Genomic DNA, 26,534 nt, shown 5'->3' on the forward strand with positions numbered 1-26,534 from the left:
AGTGCAAGAGTGACCCCCAGACAACCCTCTGCCTAGCCCAGGTGGTGGCTGTCCCAAGAAGCCCCCCCCGTGCCTGCCACGCTAGAGTGACGACCCAAGACCCCCCGGTCTCTCCATTGTTTTCAACCTAAAACCAGATGCCTGCTTTGCTCACTGCACCCGGCTGCCCCTGTGCCGTTGAGGGTGTACTTTGTGTGGCTCCCATGGTTGGCATAATACATGCTGCTGCCCATGGGAGACTCCCTGGTGTACCAATGCCCTGGGTACCCAAGTACACTAGGGACTCACAGAAGCACACCAGTATGCCAATGAGGGGTGTAAGAAGTACTTACCAATCATATTTAGGGGAGAGAACACACACTGGGGTCCTGGTTAGCAGCATCCCAGTGTACTACAGTCAAAACACACTGACACTAGGCAAAAGTAGGGGCAACCACGTCAGAGCTATCCTACTTTCCTATACACCACACTAATCTGTATTTATAAAGAAAAATTACATGTACACCTAACATTGCATCAAATATGTTATTGCACCCTTAGTGTCTAATTATTTTGCTTTATACTTTGTTTTTATGTGGGGATATGAATTTTATGTTTTGAGTGCCTTTCTTTAGTGGATGCACCACTGATTGATTACTCCATCTTTCCTCTTTTGTAGTAATGTTTGAGGTGACCATATGCAGAGCAAAATTGTATGAATTAGGTGTATACTGTACATTAAGATTTGTGGATATTTTTTACGTTATAACAACTTGCCATACTAAGCACCAAATCAAACAGTTACGTGCAAACAGGAGACAGGGCAATTATATTTGACTACTAGTCTCAATTATGGGGACAGGGCAGTCTTTACAGTTAGACTATATTCACTGCTTTAGGTACAATAATGAACCCAGGCAATAAGAGCCATAATGTAAATATACACCAGACACAGAGGCAAGTATTTTTCCTTGCTGTATGTAACATGACCACAGATTACAAAACTGCGTATTATTTTTTCTCTATTTTAAGTTTCTGGTGTCTAGTGTAGGAAGATGGCTCTCCATATAGTGGACCAAAAAGGTGCACTCTGCAAAGATTCCTGCAAAGCCCCAGAGTTATCAGAGGAACAAATTACATCCCAAATGCTCTTGTGGTAGTGTGGGTGAGCAGTTAGGCATGTAAGAGGGTAGTGCTAGGCATGAACGACAGGTAGTAAGTGTGAGACAAAAATATGACCAATTTACAAAAATGTAAAACAATTTTATCTAAAATTTAGATACTAAGTTAATTGGAAACAGGTGAGTACTTTGAGTTATGACTTTTTAGATTCTGCAGAAGTTGACAGTACATTTTTCAGGTGCGGCAATATCATCCAATGGAGGAAGAACAAGCACTGAATATATAGATATAGTACAACGACTTATGGAACTAATCTCCTGGACTTAAGGTAAATGTATGGCAAGGTCCAAGGCCATACCAACAGGTCACCTCAGGTGGCACAGAGGTGGCCAGGTGCAGCTCACCACTGGGTGCCTCGTGGAAGTCTATGGGGATCAGTTTGGTCACAGTTACTGCAGGGATGGACTGAGCCCAGTCTGGGCGAATCACCAAGGGGGTTCAAGTCTTGTGATGCTCGGCAACACAGGGACACTCGTGGTCCTTTTCTCCTCAGTCCAGGCATCCAGTTCAGAGGTGGTTTGGAAAGTCAGGTTTTACCATCACCTGTAGCGGTCACAGTGGAGGGGACCCACAGAAACTTGCTGCAGATGTGAACTAAGGGTCCAGTCTGGCCAAACCAACAAGTGGGCTTGGGTATCACGTGCCAGAGGGTTTTGGGGGGGGGGGGGGGGGGGGGGGGGGGGGAGGGGGGGCACACTGTTGGTCAGCTGACAGTCTGTTCTGTCACCAGAGGTGGTTGTGGTAAAGGGAGGGGGTCTGCAGAGCCGTTGGGAAGTCCACAGTAGCAAAACAAGGTGTGCTTAATCTCTGGAAGGGCCTGGGTACCAATTGATACCCTTTGCCTACTTCAGCTTGGGTACAATGGTGATGTCCTGTGTCTGGTTTAGGCAGCCCCAGTGATCACGTCTTTCTTGGGTTGCCTGCAAATGTAGGGAAACAGCTCCTCTGCTCCAAGGAGTTCTTGGTGATTCCCAAAGCACTGGAAGCTCTCCTGGTTTCTTGGCTGCTGCAGTGGCAGGACAGGTCAGTTCCTCAAGGGTTGGGTGCAGCAGGCAGGCGTCAAGTCAGTTGTGCTCCACGGTTCTCTGGTCAGCAGTCTTCTTGTCCACTCCTTTTGAGTCCAGTGAAGATCTGTTTTCCTGGTATCAGGGGGTGTTGAAGGGCGTGAAGAGTAGTAGCTAATGGGCTACTTAGCCTTGGGGTCACTATGCCCACCTAGATGCCCACTTCCTTTGGTGAATGGGCATCAACCTATCCCAGAAGTCCTGACTCCACACAAACAAGATTACAGAACTTAAGGCTGTGTTCATTTCAGGCTTGTCACCCTAGTATCTCTCCAGCCTGGAAATGCAACACGCCTCCAGCATAAACGTTTCCCACCTGTCCAGGTGCTAGATGGGCCCTGGGGCAGAAGGGTTGGTAACTTCCTCTGAGGAAGGCCAGATCTGCATACCAAAAGGTGGTGAGCTTCTTTGAAGCCTCCCATCTTGGAATGCAGGTTCTCAGGTCATCCTGTTGGGAGGGGTGTATATGACCCCTGCCAGCACAGGCTTTGTTTTCTGACCTCCACAGGTCAAAGGCTCTAACCCTTGGGGGGGTCAGAATCCTGTCTGTTGGTGGCAAGCCGTCTAGAACTAGTCTGAGCCAAAGAACTGCTAGTAAGTTTTCAGGTGGCACCTCTAACGTGCCCTCTGGGAGCATGCACTAATAAATCACTGAAATCAGTGAAGGTTTATTAATACGAGATGTTTGATACTAAACATCCCTATTTTCAGTAAAGTCATCATGTAGCTGGGGAACTTGCATTGACCAGTGTCCAGCACATGTATTTAAAATGGCTTTCCTATTCACTATGTCTACAAACTGACAAAATATACATCAGGGACATATCTGCTCCTGCAGATGTGTCCACATATGTAATATAGTGCACCCTGCCTTTGGGCTGTAAGGCCTACTAGAGGTGTGCCTGGTAACAAAGGAACCTGACGCCTCGACCAACCACTGCACACCCGCAGCCCCCCGGACCAAGAGGAACCACCTACCAGTGCAAGAGTGACCAGCAGGCGGCCCTCATCCTAGCCCAGTCAGTGGCTTGCCCGAGAAGCCCCCGTGTGCATCGCCAGAGTAGTGACGAGTGACACCCCCATCACTCAATTGTTTTCAATACAATACCAAACCCCTACTTTGCACACTGCACCCAGCCACCCCTGAGGAAGTGTTGTGTGCATTTAAATGGCCCTGTCCCCTCCCCCCCCCCCCCCCCAAGAGCTCTGCATAACCCCCCTGGTCTGCTCCCAGAGGATGCAGGTACTTACCTGCTAGCAAACTGGAAACTGAGCACCCCTGTTCGCCATAGGCACCTATGTGTTTTGGGCCCTCCTGCCCTCCTTTGACCTCTGTATCTGACCATCCCCCCCCCCCCCCACACACACACACACACACTGCACATGCCCAGGAGACTGAACTTGTAAGTGCTTTACTTACCTGAAAAACTAACCAATACCTACCTCCCCAAGGAACTGTTGATTTTTGCAGAGTCCACTTTTGAAATAGCTTGCCATTTTAACCAAAATGGTGTACTACTGTTTTAAATCAAAGTTCTATACTTACTGTGTGAAGTACCTTACAATTTATGTACTTACCTAAAATTTGAATCTTGGTGTTCTAAAAATAAAGGAGAATATTTTTCTAGATAAAAACCTAACGGCCTGGAGTTAAGTGAGTGTGTGTTCTCATTTATTGCCTGTGTGTAAAACAAATGCTTAACACTACCCTCTGATAAGCCTACTGCTTGACCACACTACCACAAAACAGAGCATTAGTATTATCTAATTTTGCCACTATCAACCTCTGAGGGGAACCCTAGGATTGCACACACTCACTATGGGATAGTCTATACAGAGCCAACTTCTTAAGCCTGCCAAATGGATCGGCGTGAGGGGAAGGACTATGAGGGTCTGGACGCTGCGGCAGGGATGAACTGGGGAGACCTCTGGTTCCCTGTCCCACGCTGATTGTGAACTCTGCTGCATCTCTCCCACCGGTGAGAGTTTGGGAGACAATAGCACAGGTCTCCTCCCGTATCTGCAGCAGAACATGCGACCGTATCCCAGAGAGTGGGTATAGCGGCCCAAAAGGCATGCGGTGTTCATGGACTGCAGCGCGAGACTGGAGGAAGAAAACTTCTTCCCAAATTGTTCCAGCCTTTTTGATTCCCTATCCAGGGGTGCGGAAGGGAATGCACCTGAGGAAGAGGAAGCCTGGATGATAAAGCTCTCAGGCGTGGGGCGTTGGGACAAATTTAGGGTTGTTTGGGGCAGGCTGATGTCATCGTGCAATAGTCCTGTTCACAGGGGCCCCTGTGTTGGATCTGGACCAATTACCCAAAAGGACATCGGTGAGGGCTTCACTGAATGGCAGAAGGGGCTCAGATGTGGAAGCCCCTGTCAGGAGATTTGACCGGACCTGAACAGTAGGCAGCTGAAGGCCAAGGACCTCAGCTGCCCTGAATACATCGTTCCCCTCTGCCGTAGTCACAGTAGGAGACCGCATGCCAGCTTCTGGAGAAGTATCCAGGCCACTTGCCTCGCCCAGTGCCTGTCCAAATCAGGGTCATCCAGGTATTCATAAGGGTCCAGGGACCCCTCCAATCCTTCACCGAATTCGTACCCATAAGAAAAAGGGTCCAAATCAGACCTGGGGTGAGTAGGCCCCAAAGACACTGCATCAACTGACACCATTCAGACTCGTCAGGGATGAGGATCGGGTCAACGTCAATGGTGGCACCACAGACATCGGGCGTGCCAACCATCACACCAGCAGTGGGGAATGTCTCAGTGGTACAACCGGCATCGATGTGGATCCAAGAACAGATCAGGAGGGGACCTCTGTGGCCAGAGCCAAAGCTGCGGAACCCAAGGGCCCCTGGCTGTACCCCTTGGGCCCAAAGGCACAGTATCAGGGTCGTCTGCCCAAAAATGAGATGCATCGCCTCAAAAAAAACTCCCTCAATTGGGCTGGGGCCACTCCAGCTCCAGGAAACTGACCCAGAAGCAGGAAGACTAGGGCCTCAAGCGTTGATGTTCCTCCTGCGTCACATCAGCCGAGCAACGGGGTGAAGTTGAAGGGTGACAGGACCACTTCGACTTTACCATGGCCTGAAGACTTAGAGGAAGGGTGGCGGTGGCTCCGCGAGCGGTCTCAAGACCTTCCCCTCACGCGAGACCAGGACCCATGCGGAGTCCAGCACCAGGCTGCCATGAGCTTGAGGGACCGCTCTCAAGACCTTCGGGTGCATCGGCCAGCACTCTGAGCAATACTTCGGGTCGTGGTCACACTCCAGGCACCACAAACAGACCCGATGCGGATCCATCACTGACACGTGGTGACAGTCCTCGCAAGATTTGAAACTGGTCTTTGGGGACATTGGCGCAATAAAAAAAAAATAAAAAAATTGACAAAAGGGTCGAAATCGGTCAAAAAGACACCAGGGTAGTTCTCTCCGGATCAGCACACTGCGTGGAAAGTAAAGGTGATGTCTATTTACTACTCCTGATGTCATCACAGCAACTACGACACCCGCTGAATCGACTGATGCCACCTACCGAAGCACAAGGGTATTGCTCTAAGAAAAAAAAATCCCCAGATCCAGTCTGAAGCCCGGGGGTGGGGTGGGGTGGGGGTGGGCATTCTAAGCTAAGGAATCTGCAACTTGAGGTCTCTATCAAATATAAAATGTAAAAAAAATTAAAACAAATACCACCTGTAACCCTATGTTTATATATGCATCATCGTTAAGTGCGTTCTGAAACACCCATGTAGATATGTATAGGGAGATAAAGATTCCATGATAGAGAAATAAAAGCATCCCTGCAAAGTTAGTGACTGCGTCACAAAATAAAACACATTATGAAAAGGATATGCAACTTACCTTCTCTTTGCCAACAGCAAGACCAATGAGGCTGATGCATTCAATCGTTTTCCCCCTCAAAAGTCTTAGCTCTTTCTGAACAGCATTTTCAACAATGTGTTTAAGGGAAGGCATAAACAGGTCATAGTATGGGACAAACTTCTCCTCTGCCGTGTCAGCAACCGAGGCAATTGAAGTAACAACCTGTTCAAGCACTAGTTTTGTGCCCTTTTGTATCAACTGGAAAACAAACAAGAAGGGCATCAGTCAAGGAGTTAATGTGTCAATTTCTGTGCACCAAGTTTTTGTGACACCACAAGTATTGAAGAAACACGGTGAATCCTAGACTTACAATAATGCGGACAACAGGCTTGGCATTAAAGCAGTATTCATAGCAGTGGTCAGGCAGCACAGTTAAGAAATTAACTGTACCAAGTAAAATGTGGATCATTTTAGATGTGGTTTAGAAAAGACAGAGGCCAGTGGCAGCCATAGAATAGGCTCCTGGCAGAAACTAGACAGTAGTGGCACATGACATTTCTAAAGTCATAGGAGATGAGAGTAACCATGCACATCCATCTATGTGGAAAAAATCATGATTGCTAGGAGGGTTACTTTTTTTCCCCCGGCTTGAAGTAACATTTTTCAGCCGATGTAGGGGAGACCTGTTGGCCTTTCCATCACCTATTCTAGAACATTAGCTGTAGGTAGTTTTAAACTACTTGCTTGAATGTAGGGGTTATTGCTCAGCAAAGCTATAGCAGGTTGACTAGATGAGTGCAAAGACTGCATGAACACTTGGACCCAACAATGGGCAGAATCACTAAACCAGTCTATGAGCAAAAATCTGACAGCTAAGGTCATGCTACATGGCAGAAGCTGAAATTCAACTTACCTCCTGTAACTTAACCACCATGATAGAGTGAAGATGATTTACAAGATTGTCTAGATATGGAACAAGCAGCGTCTTTGGACAGTCCTCAGTGAAGTTGATGAGGGCAGCAGCTGCATGTGCCTGAACACGAGGGTTGGCTTGGTCTTCCATAGTCTGCAGGAGGGCTACAATTACCTGAAACATTGTAATACAAGTATGACATACAAAGATTACAGTAGGCTTTTCATATCATTTCAGCACAACGCAAGGTCTGAATCATTACTTCAAGATTAAAATGTGATCCACTGTTTCGTGGTTTCTAGCCTACCTTCAGTTTTACTCAGTATGCACTTAGTCTGACTTCACAAGGAGTAATCCAAAATTTCACGTTTCAACAGCTCTACAGGTGAGAGCACCAAAACTGCAACCCAACATATAGGAGAGGGTGTACTAAGTTATGGGGCAACTGGCGGTTTGAGACTAGCAGGGGTACAGGCCTTAATGGGCCTGGAATATTTCAAACTAACATTGTGTGCCTGGTGACTGATGCCCTTTGACATTACCGTAGGTTTTCACAATGTGACAGGATTGTATTTATCCAGTCGATGCGACAACCTGGAGGGCTTATGTTACACTTGTCCCTGCCCCAAAATGGTCTACCAAATAGGCTTAGGAGGTACAAATCACCATCATGACCTTGCAAAACTAGTATCTTCTAATACACTGAAACCTACCCTACCCACAACTTCAATTTCCTGTGTCATTCTTGACATAACCAGGGAAACAAAACAGTATGACCTAACTAAACAATCTGTATGTGCACTCCCTAACTGGAAAATGTAAGGGTTTTTCTTAGCAATCTGGGGGCATTAAGTGTTTACTGGTCAGCACTGCTTGGATGTTGTAGTTTGCCAATAAATACCACAGCAAAAATACCACACAGCTCCCTTTGGCGAGTTACTGTAGGAAACTGGCTCTTTGCGGAGTACACCTCATTTTAGTATACTAAATAAAGAGTCCAGGTATTTCCTTATAAGTGGACAGTGGCTTGTTCTAGCAATCCCAAGGTGTTCTTTAGAGGTAGTGTGGTCAAGCAGCCTTAGGCTTATCACAGAGGAGTGTTTGACATCTGCAATAGACACCCAGTTAATAAATGATGCACAAGAATCAATAAGGCGCTCCACACCAGTTTATAAAAACTGCATCTTTATATAAAAAGGCACCAAAATCATCACGATCAGGTAAGTACAATTTGAAAGAAATTCTTACAGTTTTAAGAAGTCGACACTTAAGTGTCAATTTCTCAAGCAGCAATGTTAACCTATGGAGGAAAAACATACAAACAGGGACTCAACAGCAACTAACAGGACCAATCTTTAAGACTATAGGCGAGTGCAGGGTCCTAGGCCACACCAATAGGTCACCAGAGGTGGCACTGGGGCTGCAGATGTGCAGTTCAGTCTGGTGCCTTGCTGAAGTCAATGGTGATTGGTCTGGTCAGAAAGCTGACAGGTTGGTAATGGGGCAAATCCAGGTGAACCAACAAGGGGGATCAGATCTTTGCGATGCTCAGGGATGTTGGGACACATTTGGTTCCTCTTCTCCTGTAGCCAGGGTGGCACGGTGCAAAGGTGTCCTTAGGTGTCTGGTTTCGGTCACCAGAGGCAGTCGCAGGAGAGGGGGGCCTGCAGAAAGGCTGCCAGCATGAAGTCTGGGTCCAGTGCGACTGAACTAACAAGTGGGCTCACGTCTCGGGGTCAGGGGGTTTCAGATTTGCATACCAGAGGCAGTGGGCTCTTTGAAGACCCCTGCCTTGGTGTGCTAATTTGCAGTCCTACTGTTGGAAGGACTATGTAACACCCCTGCCAGATCAGGCTTTGTTCTTGACTGCCCAAGAGCTCAGCCTCACTGCTGGGGGTCAAATTTGTCCGTTGGTGGCAGGCTGGTTAAGGCCAGTAAGCCAGCACGCTAGTAGTTGGTGGGTTTTCAGGTGGCACCTCTAAGGTGCTCTCTGGGTGCATGTATGAATAGATCCATCAGTGAGTGTTTATTAATACGAGATGCTGGATACCACACATTCTTATTTTCAGTGAAGCCAACATGTAGCTGGGGGAACTCGCATTGACTAGTATCCAGCATATGTACTAAAAATGGCTTCCTTGATCACTTATGTCTAACAATCAACAGACATAGCAGGTGCATATCTGCTCTTGCAGATGTCCTCATGTGTAATGTAATGCACCCTGCCTTACAGCTGAAAGGCCTGCTGTAGGGGTGACTTACATATACTGAATGCTGTGTTAGTGGGCACCATTCCTTTGTTCTGCTTGCAGCTTGTCTTGTAACAGTTTCTCTTGGTTACGTAAAAGATATAGAATTTCAATACACAAATTATTTGAACCAGTACACACTAATCTGATATCAGACTCCAAGACCAAGAACACCCAATCACTGACAATGCATTTATAGAGGGTTGAGTAAGCCTTCGATGCCTCTAGCTCCTGCCTTGGCCACCAGAAGAGAAGTACTGGCCCCCACCTTGGTAGATATGGACACCAGAACCGTATACAGCAGCATAATATAGGATGTGTGAGAATATTAGCTGATCATCCATGTAGACTGGGGCTTGTCTGGGAAGACTTCAGAAGCCTTGTTGCTGTGAACCTCTGGGAAAGAGCTTGTCTGCAGGATGACTGACTGCACTGCCAGAAGAAACAGATCTCATGCTAGAAAACCTGCGGGAGTTGGGTGGGTCCATGTCACTGGGCCGATTGCTACTATGACCTCAGCTTGTTGTTGTCCCCAGCATAGCGTTTGTTATAAAAAGGAACAATGACCAAAAAGAATAAGTTACTTACCTGTAAATCCTAGTTCTCTTCCAGGGGTATCCTGAAAGTCATAAACATTGACTATTCCCGCCCTCGTGCGGGGACCCCGGAGCATACATAAAATACACACATATAAAAAGTATGAAATATGCACAAAAAAAAAAAAAAATATATATATATATATATATATATAGCATTTTTAGTAGACAAATGTTCATACTAAACTCATATACGTGTGTAAAACAGCAATGCAGACTATTCATAAACAGGCTAAAATGCTTTTTCTATGTTTTTTTTTTTTTTTTTTTTTTTTTTTTAAACAGACCTTTTCCAAAATTACAAAGAGAGAATTTTTTTTTTTTTTTAAATCAAAATAACTTTCTAAAGCTCCATAGCTGGGCCCAGTGAAAGAGGCAGTAGCAACAGTGAAAAAAGAGAAAAAAACTACATTGAAACCAATGGAGCATTATTAGCCAATAGGCTGCATGCAGGTTAACACAGGAGAACTATAAAAAAATCTGGCACCGTGCCTTTAAGACCCTGAGCACCTCCAGTATCCCACCATGCCTCAGGGGTGAAGGAGAGGTGACAGTTGGTTCACAGTTAGGTCAGTACTTTTTTTTACAGTGACAACTTGTGCAGCAGATTTGAAAGATAGTGTGTCCTGCACTTCTAGGAGACTTGCGTCCTGGGAGAAGGGTGGGTTGTTTATGACTGATTAGGATACCCCTGGAAGAGAACTAGGATTTACAGGTAAGTAACTTATCCTTCTCTTCCAGGGGATCCTCATCAATAGTCAAACATTGACTAGATTAGCAAGCCCATCCCTTAACTCCGCGGACTGTCTAATAGAAGTGCAGGAAGAGATATGTATTATGCAAACAAAATTCTCAGAGATGCTTGCCCAACTTGGGCGCCTGCTCTGGCATCTGAGTACAAACAGTAATGCCTAGTAAATGTATGTACAGACTTCCATGTAGCAGCCTTACAAATTTCAGATATTCAAACATTGAGGGCAGCCGTAGCCGCCTTTCCTCTTGTCGAATGAGCCTTAGGCCTAGCTAATAACTGTTTGTTAGCCAATTGATATGCAGTAACAATACATGAAACTATCCATCTAGATATGGTTCGTTTTGAGGCTGCCTCGCCTGTTCTCAAAGGACCGTAATTTACAAATAAGTGGCGAGATTGTCTAATTAGTTTGGTTTTGTCCAAGTAAAATTTTAGCACTCTTTTCAAATCCAGGGAGTGCAAAGCTTTCTCCGGAGTATCCGGATTGGGGAAAAAAAGTTGGTAGTGAAATAGTCTGATGTGAAAATCTGACACCACCTTCGGTAAGAATGATGGATGAGTTCGTAGAACCACTCTATTCTCGTGGAAGACTGTATGGTTCTTTGGAGGATAAAGCCTGAATTTCACTGACCCTCCTCGCGGAAGTAATGGCTACCAGAAAAGCAGTCTTCCACGTAAGGTGTTGCAAAGAGGCTTTGTGTATAGGTTCGAAAGGAGGGCCCATGAGTTTCGGTAGTACTATGTTTAGCTCCCATGGAGGGGAAGGTTTACGAATGGGTGGAAAAACATTTCACACCTAAGAAATCCTTGACTACTGGCCTTGTTAAAAAAAAAAAAAAAAAAAGGATTCCTGAGAAGGTGACTTACGATAGGCTGTAATGGCAAATAAATGTACCTTAATAGATGACACTTACTACTCCATTTGGCAAAATCGGGTCTGCAAGACAGTATGACCTCCTGAGCCAGTATTGGATTCGGACCTTGCTGACGACACCATATGTAGAACCTCTTCCACTTGAACGCATATGAACGCCACGTAGAAGTTCGTCTGACTCCTATAAGATGTTCATGCACTTCTGCGAGAACCCTAGGTGCCCATACTGCAGGAATTCAGGAGCCATGCCGTCAAGCTCAGAGAGGGAAGGTTGGGGTGAAGTATTCTGTCTCCCAGCCTGCAAAGGAGATCCGGTCTGCACGGCAGCCTCCTGTGAGGCTGTTCTGATAGGTTGAGGAGATCTGTGCACCAGAACTGACGAGGCCATTGCGGAGCTATGAGAATCATTCTGGTGCCGGATCTGTAGAGTTTGTTGATCACTGCAGGTATGAGGGGAATCGGTGGAAAAGCGTAGAGAAATATCCCTGACCAGTCAAACAGGGCATTCCCTCAAGACCCCAGACGGTAAAACCTAGACGCGAAGTCTGGTCATTTCTGGTTTTCCTTGTCTGCGAAGAGATCCAATTGAGGCTGACCCCATTGAGCGAAGATGTCTTCGACGACCGTGTCGTGAAGAACCCAATCGTGGGCGTCCGAGATTTCTGCTCAGGAAGTCCGCCTCCACATTTTGTTGCCCTGGTAGGTGAACTGCTGTAAGAGACATTCCCCTCGCTAAGAGCCAATGCCAGATGGCCTGAGACTCCCGAGATAGGGGCAGGGATCTCGTTCCTCCTTGTCTGTTCAGATAATACATTGTCGTGGTGTTGTCCTTTTGCACTAGAAGAAATTTCCCCTGAATCAATGGAGCAAAAGACTTGAGCCAGATGAACTGCTCTGAGCTCCAGCAGGTTGATGTGGTACTCTTTCGTTGTCAGACCACAGGCCCTGAGCTTTAAGGGAACCCAAATGAGCTCCCCATCCCTGAAGCGTCGCATCCGTTACCAGAGTGTTGAACGGGATTAGCTGGTGAAACGGAACTCCTACTGACAAGTGAGGTCTGTGCATCCACCATCGTAACGATTGTCGTGCTCCTATCGGAAGACGTATTCTGTCCTCCCAGCAGCCTGTGCTCTGGGTCCAGTTGTTTTCCAGCGCCTCTTGAAGAGGCCTCATATGTAGCCTGGCATTCGGGACAATGGAAATGCAGGAGGCCATGGAGCCCAGAAGAGATGTCCCCTGATGGGCCGTAGGTGCGTCGGACTCCAGAAGGAGTTGACACTTTCTCTTTATTGATAGTCATTCCCCCGAAGGATACACTCTTTCGAGCTCCATATTCAGTATTGCTCCCAGGTAGTGGAGATTGAGTTGGAATGAGGGTGGACTTTTGGTAGTTGACTTGTAGACCTAGAGATCTGAAAACACTGAGCACAATGTCCCGATGGCTCTTCGCCTGCTCCGGAGAGGAGGCTTTCAGTAGCCAGTCGTCTAGGTATGGGTAAATTAAGATTCTGCTTCCTTAGATGCGCCGCGACCGTTGCTACGCATTTTGAGAAAACGCGAGGGGCAGATTTTAGGCCGAACGGAAGCACCTTGAACTGATCGTGCTGGGAGGCTATCCGGAAGCGTAGGAATTTCCGTTGCTTGGGAATGATCGGGATATGAAAGTACGCATCTTGCAGGTCTATGGAGCACATCCAGTCACCTCGATGCAGCTGAGGGTAAATCTGGTGGATAGCCAGCATTCTGAACTTTTGCTTTTTTATGTACTTGTTCAGTAGTCGTAAGTCCAGAATCGGTCTGAAAACTCCTTCGGCCTTTTTTTGCTACCAGAAAGTATCTGGAGTATACTCCTTTCCCTCTGTGCGCGACTGGGACTTTCTATTGCTTTTTTTCCCGTAAAAGGGCGTGAGCCTTTTTGCGTAATAGGCTCATGTGAGCCGGATTGCATTTGGTTGGTGGCAAGTGAGGAGGAGGTGGTCGGAAAAGAAGAGTACCCATTCTCTACAATGTTCAGCACCCATTTGTCTTTTGTTATGCCACGCCACTCGTGATGACTCCTCATTGCTTTGCAGGAGCTTTGGGTGTGGACTGCTGAGGTCTGCTTGACCCTCGGTCTCTCGTGGCCTTACGAGATTGGAAGAGTGGACGCCCTTACCTCTGTTGTGGCCTCTGGGACCAATGAGGGGCTTGAACCCTCTGCAGAAAAGGGCACCTGTCGTAAGGTCTACACCTTCGCCTGAAGTCCTTCTTTCTCTCCAGGTCCACTGCTCTCATGGTGTCCACTTCTGCCTTCATACGTGCCATCTCCTCATATGTTTGGGTTCCAAAAAGCAAGTTTCCGTTGAACGGAAGGTTTAGGATACGCTGCTGCGCTTCCTGTTTCAATCCTGCAAGTCTCAGCCAGGAAGACCTTCTCGCACAAACCCCATGCGCGTAACCATGTGCTGCTAAGTCTGCCCCATCTGCCGCTGCACTGATGACATGGAGACCAGACTCCCTTCCTGAAGGATCTCCTGAAAATTCTGCCTGTCCTCCCTAGGCAGCTTCTCTGTGAACCTGCTCAGCAAGTCCCAGAGTGATCAGTCATATCGGCCTAGGAGTGCGGAAGTGCTGGAGACCATCATGGAAACCGCCGGGCCACACATCTTCCTCCCCAGAGAGTCCAGGTGCCTACTCCTTGTCCGGTGGAACCGTGGAGGATGATGCCACTGAGTGAGTCTTCCGGGCTGCAGCCAATATGACTGAGTCTGGCAGTGGATCAGTCCTGAGAAACAAAGGATCTTGCTCAGGTGCCTTATATTTCTTTAAGATCCTAGCAGGAGCTGATATGAGGGTGGCTGGTGCTAAAAAGGTGTCAATGGTTGGTTGTAAAAGACCAGGCACCAGTGGTAGCAATTTCTTTGATACCGCTTTATGTTGCAGGGTTTCAAAGATCACGGATGAGGAGGTTGAAGGTTCCGGGACCTCTATATTCAGCTTTTGTGCTCCCCTGAGAAGCACTTCGTTAAAGGTTGTGATATCGTACACCGGGGAAACTCTAGCTGGTGGAGAATCCGTTAGTGTAGGGCAATACTCTTACTGAGGACCCCGACGATGACCAAGAAGGAGACCTTCTGCGACAGCGTGACTGATCTAAATCTTCTCTGGGAGCGTGACCTGCTCCGAGATGTTGTAGCAGCGCGTCGAGGCTTAGTGGCAGACTGGCGAGACGCTGAACGAGCCCGTCCTGCCCGCGCTGTTGGCGATGGTGTTCTCGGGAGAGAAGCTGAAGGCGAGTACATCAGAGTATTGCGAGTCTGGGGAGGCAGTCGTTCTATTAAGGCTCTCCAACCACCTTGGCGACACGTTGATGGGCGAGACATGCCCAGATGATGCGGCTCTCGACCGCCCAGATGAACCACTCCTTCTGGAGACCACCGGAGATGTTGGGGTGGTCTTATCTGCCGGCGGCAGCCTACGCTCTTCCCCCTGTAAGACAGGCAAAACCTGTGTCGACGTCGACAGTTGCAACCACTAAGGGAGTGACGTGGGTTGCTCTGGTCTAAACGTTGAGCGCTTAGACGGCGACCGGCGATCCCTTGACCGCGACCTGCTCGACGTCGTGTGCCTCGCCGTCGAGAGATGGGCCGTCGCGGCAGATGTCTTTGCTCTCGCCGTTGAGGCGATTGACGAGGGGTGCGAGGCCTTCGACAGCGAATGGGCACGCCGGTGCTGGCTCGATGTCGATCGGTGGGATGCCGTCGACAGAGATCTGCCCCTGTGGGGGCCATGTTCCTTTGACGTCATATCCTTCGATGTCAGTCGGGTCGCCGGCGATCTATGGCGATGTGACGGTGGCAGCGATGACGTCGACAGGGAACAAACAGGTACCTTCCTACCTGCTGACGTCGATCTAGCCTGTCTCTCCTGAGAATGGCTTGTTGGCTGCCTGGGAAGCGAAGAGGACGTTGTATTCTGCCTCTCATGAAGACCATGAAGTCTGATCTTCTCCTTGTCCTTCAGAGTCCTTTTTGACATGTTCTTGCAGTGTCTGCAAGTGTCAGGGCAGTGACTCTGAGGCAAACATACAATGCAGAGTGTGTGTGGGTCTGACTGGGCCTTCTTCCCACAGGAAGGGCACTTCACAAAAAGAGAAGGCATTTTTCAGTCAGGAAACAATCTCTTTACTCAAAGGTGTAAAATGTCGAGTGAAAGCATAAAAAACGCTGTTTAAGTATTTTCCTGAGAAAAACAGAGCTCAATGCTCCAGGATCCTCTCAGAAGAAGCCAGAAAAAAGAACTGACCTAACTCTGAACCAACTGTCACCTCTCCTTCACCCCTGAGGCATGGTGGGATACTAGAGGTGCTCAGGGTCTTAAAAGGCACGGTGCCAGAATTGTTATAGTTCTCCTCTGTTAACCTGCACGCAGCCTATCGGCTAATAATGCTCCATTGGTTTCAATGTAGGTTTTTTTCCTCTTTTTTCACTGATGTTGCTACTGCCTCTTTCACTGGGCCCAGCTATGGGGCTTTAGAAAGTTTTTTCTCTCATTGTAATTTTGGAAAAAGTCTGTTAAAAATAAAAAAAAAATAAAAAAAAGAAATAAAGCATTTTTGCCTGTTTATGAATATAGTCTGCATTGCTGTTTTACACACGTATATATCAGTCTAGTATGAAAGGAAAATGTCACTTACCCAGTGTACATCTGTTCGTGGCATTAGTCGCTGCAGATTCACATGTTGTGCATAGTCCGCCGTCTGGTGTTGGGTCGGAGTGTTACAAGTTGTTTTTGTTCGAAGAAGTCTTTGAGTCCCGAGACCGAGGGACTCCTCCTCCTTTGTTCCATTGCGCATGGGCGTCGACTCCATGTTAGATTGTTTTCCCCGCAGAGGGTGAGGTAGGACTTGTGTATGTTAGTAATAGTGCCCATGCAATGGAATGAATAAGTATGTACCAACTAAGGTTTAAGTAATATATTTACAAATGTACAAATGTTGAAGATAACTTCCAAACGGCTACAGGCTCCCGGGGAGGCGGGTGGGCACATGTGAATCTGCAGCGACTAATGCCACGAACAGATGTACACTGGGTAAGTGACATTTTCCGTTCGGTGGCATGTGTAGCTGCAGATACACATGTTGTGCATAGACTAGTAAGCAGTTATCTCCCCAAAAGCGGTGGCTCAGCCTGTAGGAGTGGAAGTAGTCTGAAATAAAGTTCTTAATATGGCTTGACCTACTGTGGCTTGTTGTGCGGATAGCACGTCTACACAGTAGTGCTTAGTAAAGGTGTGAGGCGTAGACCATGTGGCTGCCTTACATATCTCGTTCATTGGAATGTTTCCTAGGAAGGCCATGGTAGCGCCTTTCTTTCTGGTTGAATGTGCCCTTGGTGTGATGGGCAGTTCTCTCTTTGCTTTAAGGTAGCAGGTTTGGATGCACTTAACTATCCATCTGGCTATTCCCTGTTTTGATATTGGGTTTCCTGTATGAGGTTTTTGAAATGCAATAAACAGTTGTTTTGTTTTCCTAATTTCTTTTGTTCTGTCAATGTAGTACATTAGTGCTCTTCTGATGTCTAATGTATGTAGTGCCCTTTCAGCTACTGATTCTGGCTGTGGGAAGAACACTGGTAGTTCTACCGTTTGATTTAAGTGGAACGGTGAAATAACTTTTGGTAAAAATTTTGGATTGGTTCTTAGGACTACCTTATTTTTGTGTATTTGAATAAAAGGTTTTTGTATAGTAAACGTCTGAATTTCACTTACTCTTCTTAGAGATGTGATGGCAATGAGAAATGCAACCTTCCCCGTTAAGAATTGCATTTCGCAAGAGTGCATGGGTTCAAAAGGTGGGCCCATGAGTTTTGTTAAGACGATGTTGAGGTTCCATGAAGGAACAGGTGGTGTTCTTGGTGGTATAATTCTTTTCAGGCCTTCCATAAACGCTTTAATGACAGGTATCCTAAATAGTGAAGTTGAATGGGTAATTTGCAGGTATGCAGATATTGCTGCGAGGTGTATCTTTATGGAAGAGAAGGCTAGATTTGATTTTTGTAAATGTAGCAAGTATCCCACTATATCCTTTGGAGATGCATGTAATGGTTTAACTTGATTATTATGGCAGTAGCAAACAAATCTTTTCCATTTGCTTGCATAGCAGTGTCTAGTGGATGGTCTTCTAGCTTGTTTTATGACTTCCATACATTCTTGGGTGAGGTTTAAATGTCCGAATTCTAGGATCTCAGGAGCCAGATTGCTAGATTCAGCGATGCTGGGTTTGGATGCCTGATCTGTTTGTGTTGTGTTAACAGATCTGGTCTGTTGGGCAACCTGACATGGGGTACTACTGACAGGTCTAGTAGTGTTGTGTACCAAGGTTGTCTTGCCCATGTTGGTGCTATTAGTATGAGTTTGAGTTTGTTTTGACTCAATTTGTTTACTAGATATGGAAGGAGAGGGAGAGGGGGAAAAGCGTACGCAAATATCCCTGACCAGTTCATCCATAGAGCATTGCCTTGAGACTGCCTGTGTAGGTACCTGGATGCGAAGTTTTGGCATTTTGCGTTCTCCTTTGTTGCAAATAGGTCTATTTGCGGTGTTCCCCAAATCTTGAAGTAAGTGTTTAGAATTTGGGGGTGAAGCTCCCATTCGTGGACCTGTTGGTGATCCCGAGAGAGATTGTCTGCTAGTTGATTTTGGATCCCTGGGATAAATTGTGCTATTAGGCGAATGTGGTTGTGAATTGCCCATTGCCATATCTTTTGTGCCAGGAGGCACAGCTGTGTCGAGTGTGTTCCCCCTTGTTTGTTTAGATAATACATTGTTGTCATGTTGTCTGTTTTGACAAGAATGTATTTGCGGGTTATGATGGGTTGAAATGCTTTCAACGCTAGGAATACTGCTAACAATTCGAGGTGATTTATATGCAGCTTTGTTTGATGTACGTCCCATTGTCCTTGGATGGTGTGTTGACTGAGGTGTGCTCCCCACCCTGTCATGGAAGCATCTGTTATCACATATTGTGGCACTAGGTCTTGGAAAGGCCGCCCCTTGTTTAAATTTATACTGTTCCACCATAGAAGCGAGATGTATGTTTGGCGGTCTATCAACACCAGATCTAGAAGGTGACCCTGTGCATGTGACCATTGTGATGCTAGGCACTGTTGTAAGGGCCTCATGTGCAGTCTTGCGTTTGGGACAATGGCTATGCATGAGGACATCATGCCTAGGAGTTTTAATACCGTCTTTGCCTGTATCTTTTGTGTTGGATACATGGCTTGTATAACCTTGTGAAAATTTTGAACCCTTTGTGGACTTGGAGTGGCTATTCCCTTTGTTGTGTTGATTGTTGCTCCTAAGTATTGCTGTGTTTTGCACGGCAGAATGTGAGATTTTGTATAGTTGATGGAGAAAACAGAGTTTGTAGAGGGTTTGTATGACCTAATCCGTGTGGTGTGAACACTTTGTTAGGGAGTTGGTCTTGATTAGCCAATCGTCTAGGTACGGGAATACGTGTATTTGCTGCCTTCTGATGTGTGCAGCTACTACTGCCAGGCATTTTGTAAATACTCTTGGTGCGGTTGTTATACCGAACGGCAACACTTTGAATTGGTAATGTATTCCTTTGAATACGAACCTTAGGTATTTCCTGTGCGAGGGATGTATGTGGAAATACGCGTCCTTTAGATCTAAGGTTGTCATGTAGTCTTGTTGCTTTAGCAGTGGTAACACGTCTTGTAGCGTGACCATGTGAAAGTGGTCTGATTTGATGTAGGTGTTTAGTGTTCTGAGATCTAGGATTGGTCTCAGTGTTTTGTCCTTTTTTGGTATTAGAAAGTACAGTGAGTAAACTCCCGTGTTTGTGTACATGGTACCAATTCTATTGCGTCCTTTTGCAGTAATGCTTGAACTTCTAGTTCTAGAAGGTCTAGATGTTGTTTTGACATATTCTGTGTTTTTGGTGGGACATCTGGAGGGAGTTGGAGAAATTCTATGCAATAAGCATGTCGGATAATTGCTAAGACCCAAGTGTCTGTTATCTCCTCCCAAGATTTGTAAAACTGACTTAGTCTTCCCCCCACTGGTGTTGTGTGAAGGGGTTGAGTGACTTGTGAGTCACTGTTTGGTTGGAGGGGTTTTTGGACTTTGAAATTTTCCCCGGTTTCTAGGGAATTGTCCTCCTCTGTACTGGCCCCGAAAGCCTCCACTTTGGTACTGTCCCTGGTATGTAGACTGTGTTGATTGCGAGGTGCTGGCTTGTGTGGATTGACCCCGAAACCCCCCTCTGAAGGTTGTTTTGCGGAAGGTGCCGAAAGTGCCTCTGCCCTGCGGGGAATAGAGTGCGCCCATGGCCTTGGCTGTGTCAGTGTCCTTTTTCAATTTCTCAATTGCCGGGTCGACTTCGGGTCCAAACAATTGTTGTTCATTGAACGGCATATTGAGCACCGCTTGCTGTATTTCCGGTTTAAAGCCAGATGTGTGCAACCATGCGTGCCTTCTTATGGTTACTGCGGTATTTATTGTTCTTGCAGCTGTGTCCGCTGCGTCCATAGAGGAGCGTATTTGGTTATTGGAGATGTTTTGTCCTTCCTCAACCACTTGTTTTGCCCATTTTTGAAATTCCTTGGGTAGATGCTCGATGAGATGCTGCATCTCGTCCCAATGGGCTCTATCATATCGCGCTAGGAGCGCCTGAGAGTTGGCGATGCGCCACTGGTTTGCAGCTTGTACTGCGACCCTTTTCCCAGCTGCGTCGAACTTGCGGTTCTCCTTATCCGGAGGTGGTGCCTCGCCTGATGTGTGCGAGTTGGCTCTCTTGCGAGCTGCCCCTACCACGACTGAATCTGGTGGCAGCTGTGAGATGATAAAAGTAGGGTCCGTGGGCGGTGCTTTATATTTTTTCTCCACCCTTGCAGTTATCGCTCTACTCTTGACAGGTTCTTTGAAGATCTGCTTTGCGTGCCTTAGCATTCCTGGAAGCATAGGCAGGCGCTATGGGTGGAAGAGAGGGTGTTGAAAAGGAAGTCATCCTCGACAGGTTCTGCGTGTAACGACACGTTATGGAACTCTGCTGCCCTAGCTACCACCTGTGCATACGCTGTGCTGTCCTCAGGTGGTGAGGGCTTGGTAGGGTACGACTCAGGACTATTGTCTGATACTGGGGCGTCGTATAGGTCCCAAGCGTCTTGGTCATGGTGGTATGAGCCGGTGAATGTGACTGAGTCTGTGCCGGTGATATATGAGTTACAGGTGGAGGAGAGGGTGGCGGGGTTACATTTTTAACCACTTTTGTTTGTGGTGTTTGTTCCTGTGTTTGGAACTCGAGTCTCCTTTTTCTCCTGATCGGGGGAAGGGTGCTGATTTTCCCTGTCCCACTTTGTATGAAGATCCGCTTTTGTGTGTGGTCCACGTCAGTGGTCTGCAACTCTTCCTTAAATCTGTGTTTGCGCATTTGAGAGGACAGTGATTGTTCCTCTGAATACGAGCTGGCAGTCTGTTCGGTTGACGGTCGTTTTGGCACCGAAACTGTCTCTTTGCTTGTTTTCGGCTCCGAGGAGAATTTCCTCTTTTTCGGAGTCGAGCCTTCTCGGCGTCGATCATCCTCGGTGCCGCTGTCTCTGCGTCGAGCAGCTTCGGTTCCGCTGTCTCGGCGTCGATCTTTTTCGGCAGCACTGTCTCGGTCCCGAGATTGCTGCGTGCCTGTGTCTCGACCAGAGTCGGACGATCTCGGCACCGGTTCGGCCTTTTTCGGTGCAGATGGACGGTCACCTACTTTATGGGTTGAGCCATGGCCTGTTGGCAGTGGCGTCCCCTGGGCCTTGTCTGTTTTCTTGTGTGGTGCTTGCTTCGACGTCTTACTCACGGTTTCTTCGACGTCGAATTCCTCCGAGTCCGATTCATGGATGGAGAAGGCTTCCTCTTCTTCTCCTTGTCCCTCGAACTCTCGGTGTCCTGTCGGCGTGGACGCCATCTGCAATCTTCTGGCTTGCCGGTCACGGAGCGTTTTTCGGGACCGAAACGCACGACAGGCCTCACACGTTTCTTCCTTGTGCTCGGGCGACAGGCACAAGTTACAGACCAAATGTTGGTCTGTATATGGATATTTATTGTGGCATTTAGGACAGAATCGGAACGGGGTCCGTTCCATCAGTGTCAATGTTACATGCGGTCGGGCCGACCAGGCCCCGACGGGGTATCGAAATTACCCCGAAGGGCTACCGGAGCTCTTCACGATTCGGTGTCGATTCTATTCTTACCCGATACCGAGCGAAACAATACCGACGTAGTTTTCCGAAGTTAAGACTATCTTTCCGTCCCGAAACCCGGAGCGAAAAGGAACACGTCCAAACCCGATGGCGGAAAAAAAACAATCTAACATGGAGTCGACGCCCATGCGCAATGGAACAAAGGAGGAGGAGTCCCTCGGTCTCGGGACTCGAAAAGACTTCTTCGAACAAAAACAACTTGTAACACTCCGACCCAACACCAGACGGCGGACTATGCACAACATGTGTATCTGCAGCTACACATGCCACCGAACATTTGTTTACTAAAAATGCTATATATATTTTTCGTGCATAATTCATACTTTTATGTGTGTGTATTTTATGTATGCTCCGGGGTCCCCGCACGAGGGAAGGAATATTCAATGTTTATGACTATTGATGAGGATCCCCTGGAAGAGAAGTACTATTAAAATCAGGAAGCAGTATTGGTGCCAGTTGTCAGAAATGGGAAGAACACACTGCCTCCTGATGCACCCGTTTAGTTCCTTCTTTCTCTCCAGTGCTAGGAAGACATTAAGTTTGCCTTCAACAGCTAAATCCCATGCTGGGGTTTTGGTTAGAGGTGGTCGTCCTGCTACCACAGTTAAATCTTTCATGCCCAATCTATCCCCGAGAGAAACCTGAATAAAGCACTTAAATTTTTTTTAAAAAAAGTGTTTGCACCTTCTTAGGCAGAAGTCTTCAGTACTGGAGAAGTGATGCAAATTTAGGAATAAATACAATAGACACTTTGGCTGGCTCTAGCTGCCTGTCCAGGTCACCAGGAAACAGCAAGTCCAGTCAATCCTTGAACAGTTGCACAACACAAAAGGACATTGGATCTAGAAATGATACCCTATGAGGATTTTTACCCTTCCTATAGACTGGATCTCACTCGAATAAGACTAAAGTGAAGCTTCAATGCTGTGAAGTGATGACTCCGAACTTACCTGCAAAACAAACATGAAACCACCAGCTTCTGAGCCAACCTGATCTCACAATTATGTGGGCAAGTGTAGGAAGTTGGCTCTGTGCTATTTCAAAGTAAGGAATAGCATGCACAGAGTCCAAGGGTTCCCCTTAGAGGTAAAATAGTGGTAAAAATAGATAATACTAATGCTCTATTTTGTGGTAGTGTGGTCGAGCAGTAGGCTTATCCAAGGAGTAGTGTTAAGCATTTGTTGTACATACACATAGACAATAAATGAGGTACACACACTCAGAGACAAATCCAGCCAATAGGTTTTTATATAGAAAAATATCTTTTCTTAGTTTATTTTAAGAACCACAGGTTCAAATTCTACATGGAATATCTCATTCGAAAGGTATTGCAGGTAAGTACTTTAGGAACTTCAAATCATCAAAATTGCATGTATACTTTTCAAGTTATTCACAAATAGCTATTTCAAAAGTGGACACTTAGTGCAATTTTCACAGTTCCTGGGGGAGGTAAGTTTTTGTTAGTTTTACCAGGTAAGTAGGACACTTACAGGGTTCAGTTCTTGGTCCAAGGTAGCCCACCGTTGGGGGTTCAGAGCAACCCCAAAGTCACCACACCAGCAGCTCAGGGCCGGTCAGGTGCAGAGTTCAAAGTGGTGCCCAAAACACATAGGCTAGAATGGAGAGAAGGGGGTGCCCCGGTTCCGGTCTGCTTGCAGGTAAGTACCCGCGTCTTCGGAGGGCAGACCAGGGGGGTTTTGTAGGGCACCGGGGGGGGACACAGGTCCACACAGAAATTTCACCCTCAGCGGCGCGGGGGCGGCCGGGTGCAGTGTAGAAACAAGCGTCGGGTTCGCAATGTTAGTTTATGAGAGATCTCGGGATCTCTTCAGCGCTGCAGGCAGGCAAGGGGGGGATTCCTCGGGGAAACCTCCACTTGGGCAAGGGAGAGGGACTCCTGGGGGTCACTTCTCCAGTGAAAGTCCGGTCCTTCAGGTCCTGGGGGCTGCGGGTGCAGGGTCTCTCCCAGGCGTCGGGACTTTAGGTTCAAAGAGTCGCGGTCAGGGGAAGCCTCGGGATTCCCTCTGCAGGCGGCGCTGTGGGGGCTCAGGGGGGACAGGTTTTGGTACTCACAGTATCAGAGTAGTCCTGGGGTCCCTCCTGAGGTGTCGGATCGCCACCAGCCGAGTCGGGGTCGCCGGGTGCAGTGTTGCAAGTCTCACGCTTCTTGCGGGGAGCTTGCAGGGTTCTTTAAAGTTGCTGGAAACAAAGTTGCAGCTTTTCTTGGAGCAGGTCCGCTGTCCTCGGGAGTTTCTTGTCTTTTCGAAGCAGGGGCAGTCCTCAGAGGATGTCGAGGTCGCTGGTCCCTTCGGAAGGCGTCGCTGGAGCAGGATCTTTGGAAGGCAGGAGACAGGCCGGTGAGTTTCTGGAGCCAAGGCAGTTGTCGTCTTCTGGTCTTCCGCTGCAGGGGTTTTCAGCTGGGCAGTCCTTCTTCTTGTTGCAGGAATCCAATTTTCTAGGGTTCAGGGTAGCCCTTAAATACTAAATTTAAGGGCGTGTTTAGGTCTGGGGGGTTAGTAGCCAATGGCTACTAGCCCCGAGGGTGGGTACACCCTCTTTGTGCCTCCTCCCAAGGGGAGGGGGTCACAATCCTAACCCTATTGGGGGAATCCTCCATCTGCAAGATGGAGGATTTCTAAAAGTTAGAGTCACCTCAGCTCAGGACACCTTAGGGGCTGTCCTGACTGGCCAGTGACTCCTCCTTGTTATTCTCATTATTTTCTCCGGCCTTGCCGCCAAAAGTGGGGCCTGGCCGGAGGGGGCGGGCAACTCCACTAGCTGGAGTGTCCTGCTGGGTTGGCACAAAGGAGGTGAGCCTTTGAGGCTCACCGCCAGGTGTGACAATTCCTGCCTGGGAGAGGTGTTAGCATCTCCACCCAGTGCAGGCTTTGTTACTGGCCTCAGAGTGACAAAGGCACTCTCCCCATGGGGCCAGCAACATGTCTCGGTTTGTGGCAGGCTGCTAGAACTAGTCAGCCTACACAGATAGTCGGGTAAGTTTCAGGGGGCACCTCTAAGGTGCCCTCTGTGGTGTATTTTACAATAAAATGTACACTGGCATCAGTGTGCATTTATTGTGCTGAGAAGTTTGATACCAAACTTCCCAGTTTTCAGTGTAGCCATTATGGTGCTGTGGAGTTCGTGTTTGACAGACTCCCAGACCATATACTCTTATGGCTACCCTGCACTTACAATGTCTAAGGTTTTGTTTAGACACTGTAGGGGTACCATGCTCATGCACTGGTACCCTCACCTATGGTATAGTGCACCCTGCCTTAGGGCTGTAAGGCCTGCTAGAGGGGTGTCTTACCTATACTGCATAGGCAGTGAGAGGCTGGCATGGCACCCTGAGGGGAGTGCCATGTCGACTTACTCGTTTTGTCCTCACTAGCACACACAAGCTGGCAAGCAGTGTGTCTGTACTGAGTGAGAGGTCTCCAGGGTGGCATAAGACATGCTGCATCCCTTAGAGACCTTCCTTGGCATCAGGGCCCTTGGTACTAGAAGTACCAGTTACAAGGGACTTATCTGGATGCCAGGGTCTGCCAATTGTGGATACAAAAGTACAGGTTAGGGAAAGAACACTGGTGCTGGGGCCTGGTTAGCAGGCCTCAGCACACTTTCAATTGTAAACATAGCATCAGCAAAGGCAAAAAGTCAGGGGGCAACCATGCCAAGGAGGCATTTCCTTACAGCAAGGCACAACACAGTGTGAAGGTTTTGCATATTAAGATTGCAGAGGACCAACACATCCATGCAGTAAAGCTGGCCAGGAAATGTGATGACTAGAATTGTCTGGTTCATGAAGCGGCATAATCTAGTGGGTGTGTGTTCCGTACCTGATCCACCTGCCCAATCCCTAACTAACCAAATGCCAACAGATCACCTGTATCCTGCCCAACCACCACATCCCCTAGTTCAATTCTTAACAGACAGGAGGCAACCTGAATTTAAACACCTTATGTCAGGGTCTGTTAGTGACATTCAGGTTACCCAGACTACATAACAGTGTGAACCATCTTTGGCACCGCCTTCGTTAAGGAGTTAGACTTCTGAACATGTGATCAAATCCTAGCAGTGTATTTTTCAGAATAGAAAAACAGGGATGCCAGTGAATAAAATTGGTGCTCCTGGTCCCTTTATTGCCACTGAAAAATGTTGACCACAATTGTCATATCTTGAGAAGCAAGCCCCTGACGTCCAGGTATTTCATAGTGGGAACTAGCCCAAGGCAACTGTCAGATTTTATTAAAAACTAAAATAGTAACCACTTGGGTCCTCAACTGGCTGTAACATTACTAACTTTGTCATTGAACACCGAGTAGTACAGTTGCCAGATCCTTGTTTAGGTCATGGGTTTTAGCCATACATAAAACATTTTTGTAATACGTAAAACACATTTTGTTCAAAGGTTTCTCTAAACAAAATGTTTTTACGTGCAAAATAATGCAGGTATTTTTACTGCTCTGTTTGGAACAAATACAATCCATGTCCGCAAGGACATCTGCAGGTACTGTGTCACAAAAAAACATTTGCAATGTGTTAAGTATGTATCAATTGGACAAAAATACATGCCTCAAATAGGCTTTTTCAAAAAGTGAGAAAAAAATCCTAATTTAATCCAGGCCCTTAAATAGTGATTTTATCTAACCATGCCTCAATGTCTAAAAATGTACCTTTTCATTAAGGCTCTTGGAAATTTGTGGAATGTCCTCAGAGCACCAAATTCATTCCTTATGTCTAAGAAACAATCATGGAAGAGGTGGTTGCGTAATCGTCACTCTGAATTGTGAGCATCTGATTGGCATGGTGATCTCAGCAAAACCCTAAAGGTATAACACGTTTCAAA

General features: G+C 47.2%; 1 protein-coding gene across 1 annotated transcript in view; it reads right to left on the reverse strand.

The window, feature by feature from the left end:
• IPO5 (importin 5) overlaps positions 1-26,534 on the reverse strand; it is a 531,657-nt gene that overhangs the window by 278,151 nt on the left and 226,972 nt on the right. Inside the window, exons 13-14 of the mRNA XM_069205185.1 lie at positions 6,966-7,139; positions 6,092-6,310 (exon numbers count right to left, since the gene is read on the reverse strand). Of these exons, the coding sequence (XP_069061286.1) occupies positions 6,092-6,310; positions 6,966-7,139 (393 nt within the window). The remainder of the gene's footprint in view (positions 1-6,091; positions 6,311-6,965; positions 7,140-26,534) is intronic.

The sequence above is a fragment of the Pleurodeles waltl genome, chromosome 8 (genome assembly GCF_031143425.1).
Source record: "Pleurodeles waltl isolate 20211129_DDA chromosome 8, aPleWal1.hap1.20221129, whole genome shotgun sequence".
Lineage (NCBI taxonomy): Eukaryota > Metazoa > Chordata > Amphibia > Caudata > Salamandridae > Pleurodeles > Pleurodeles waltl.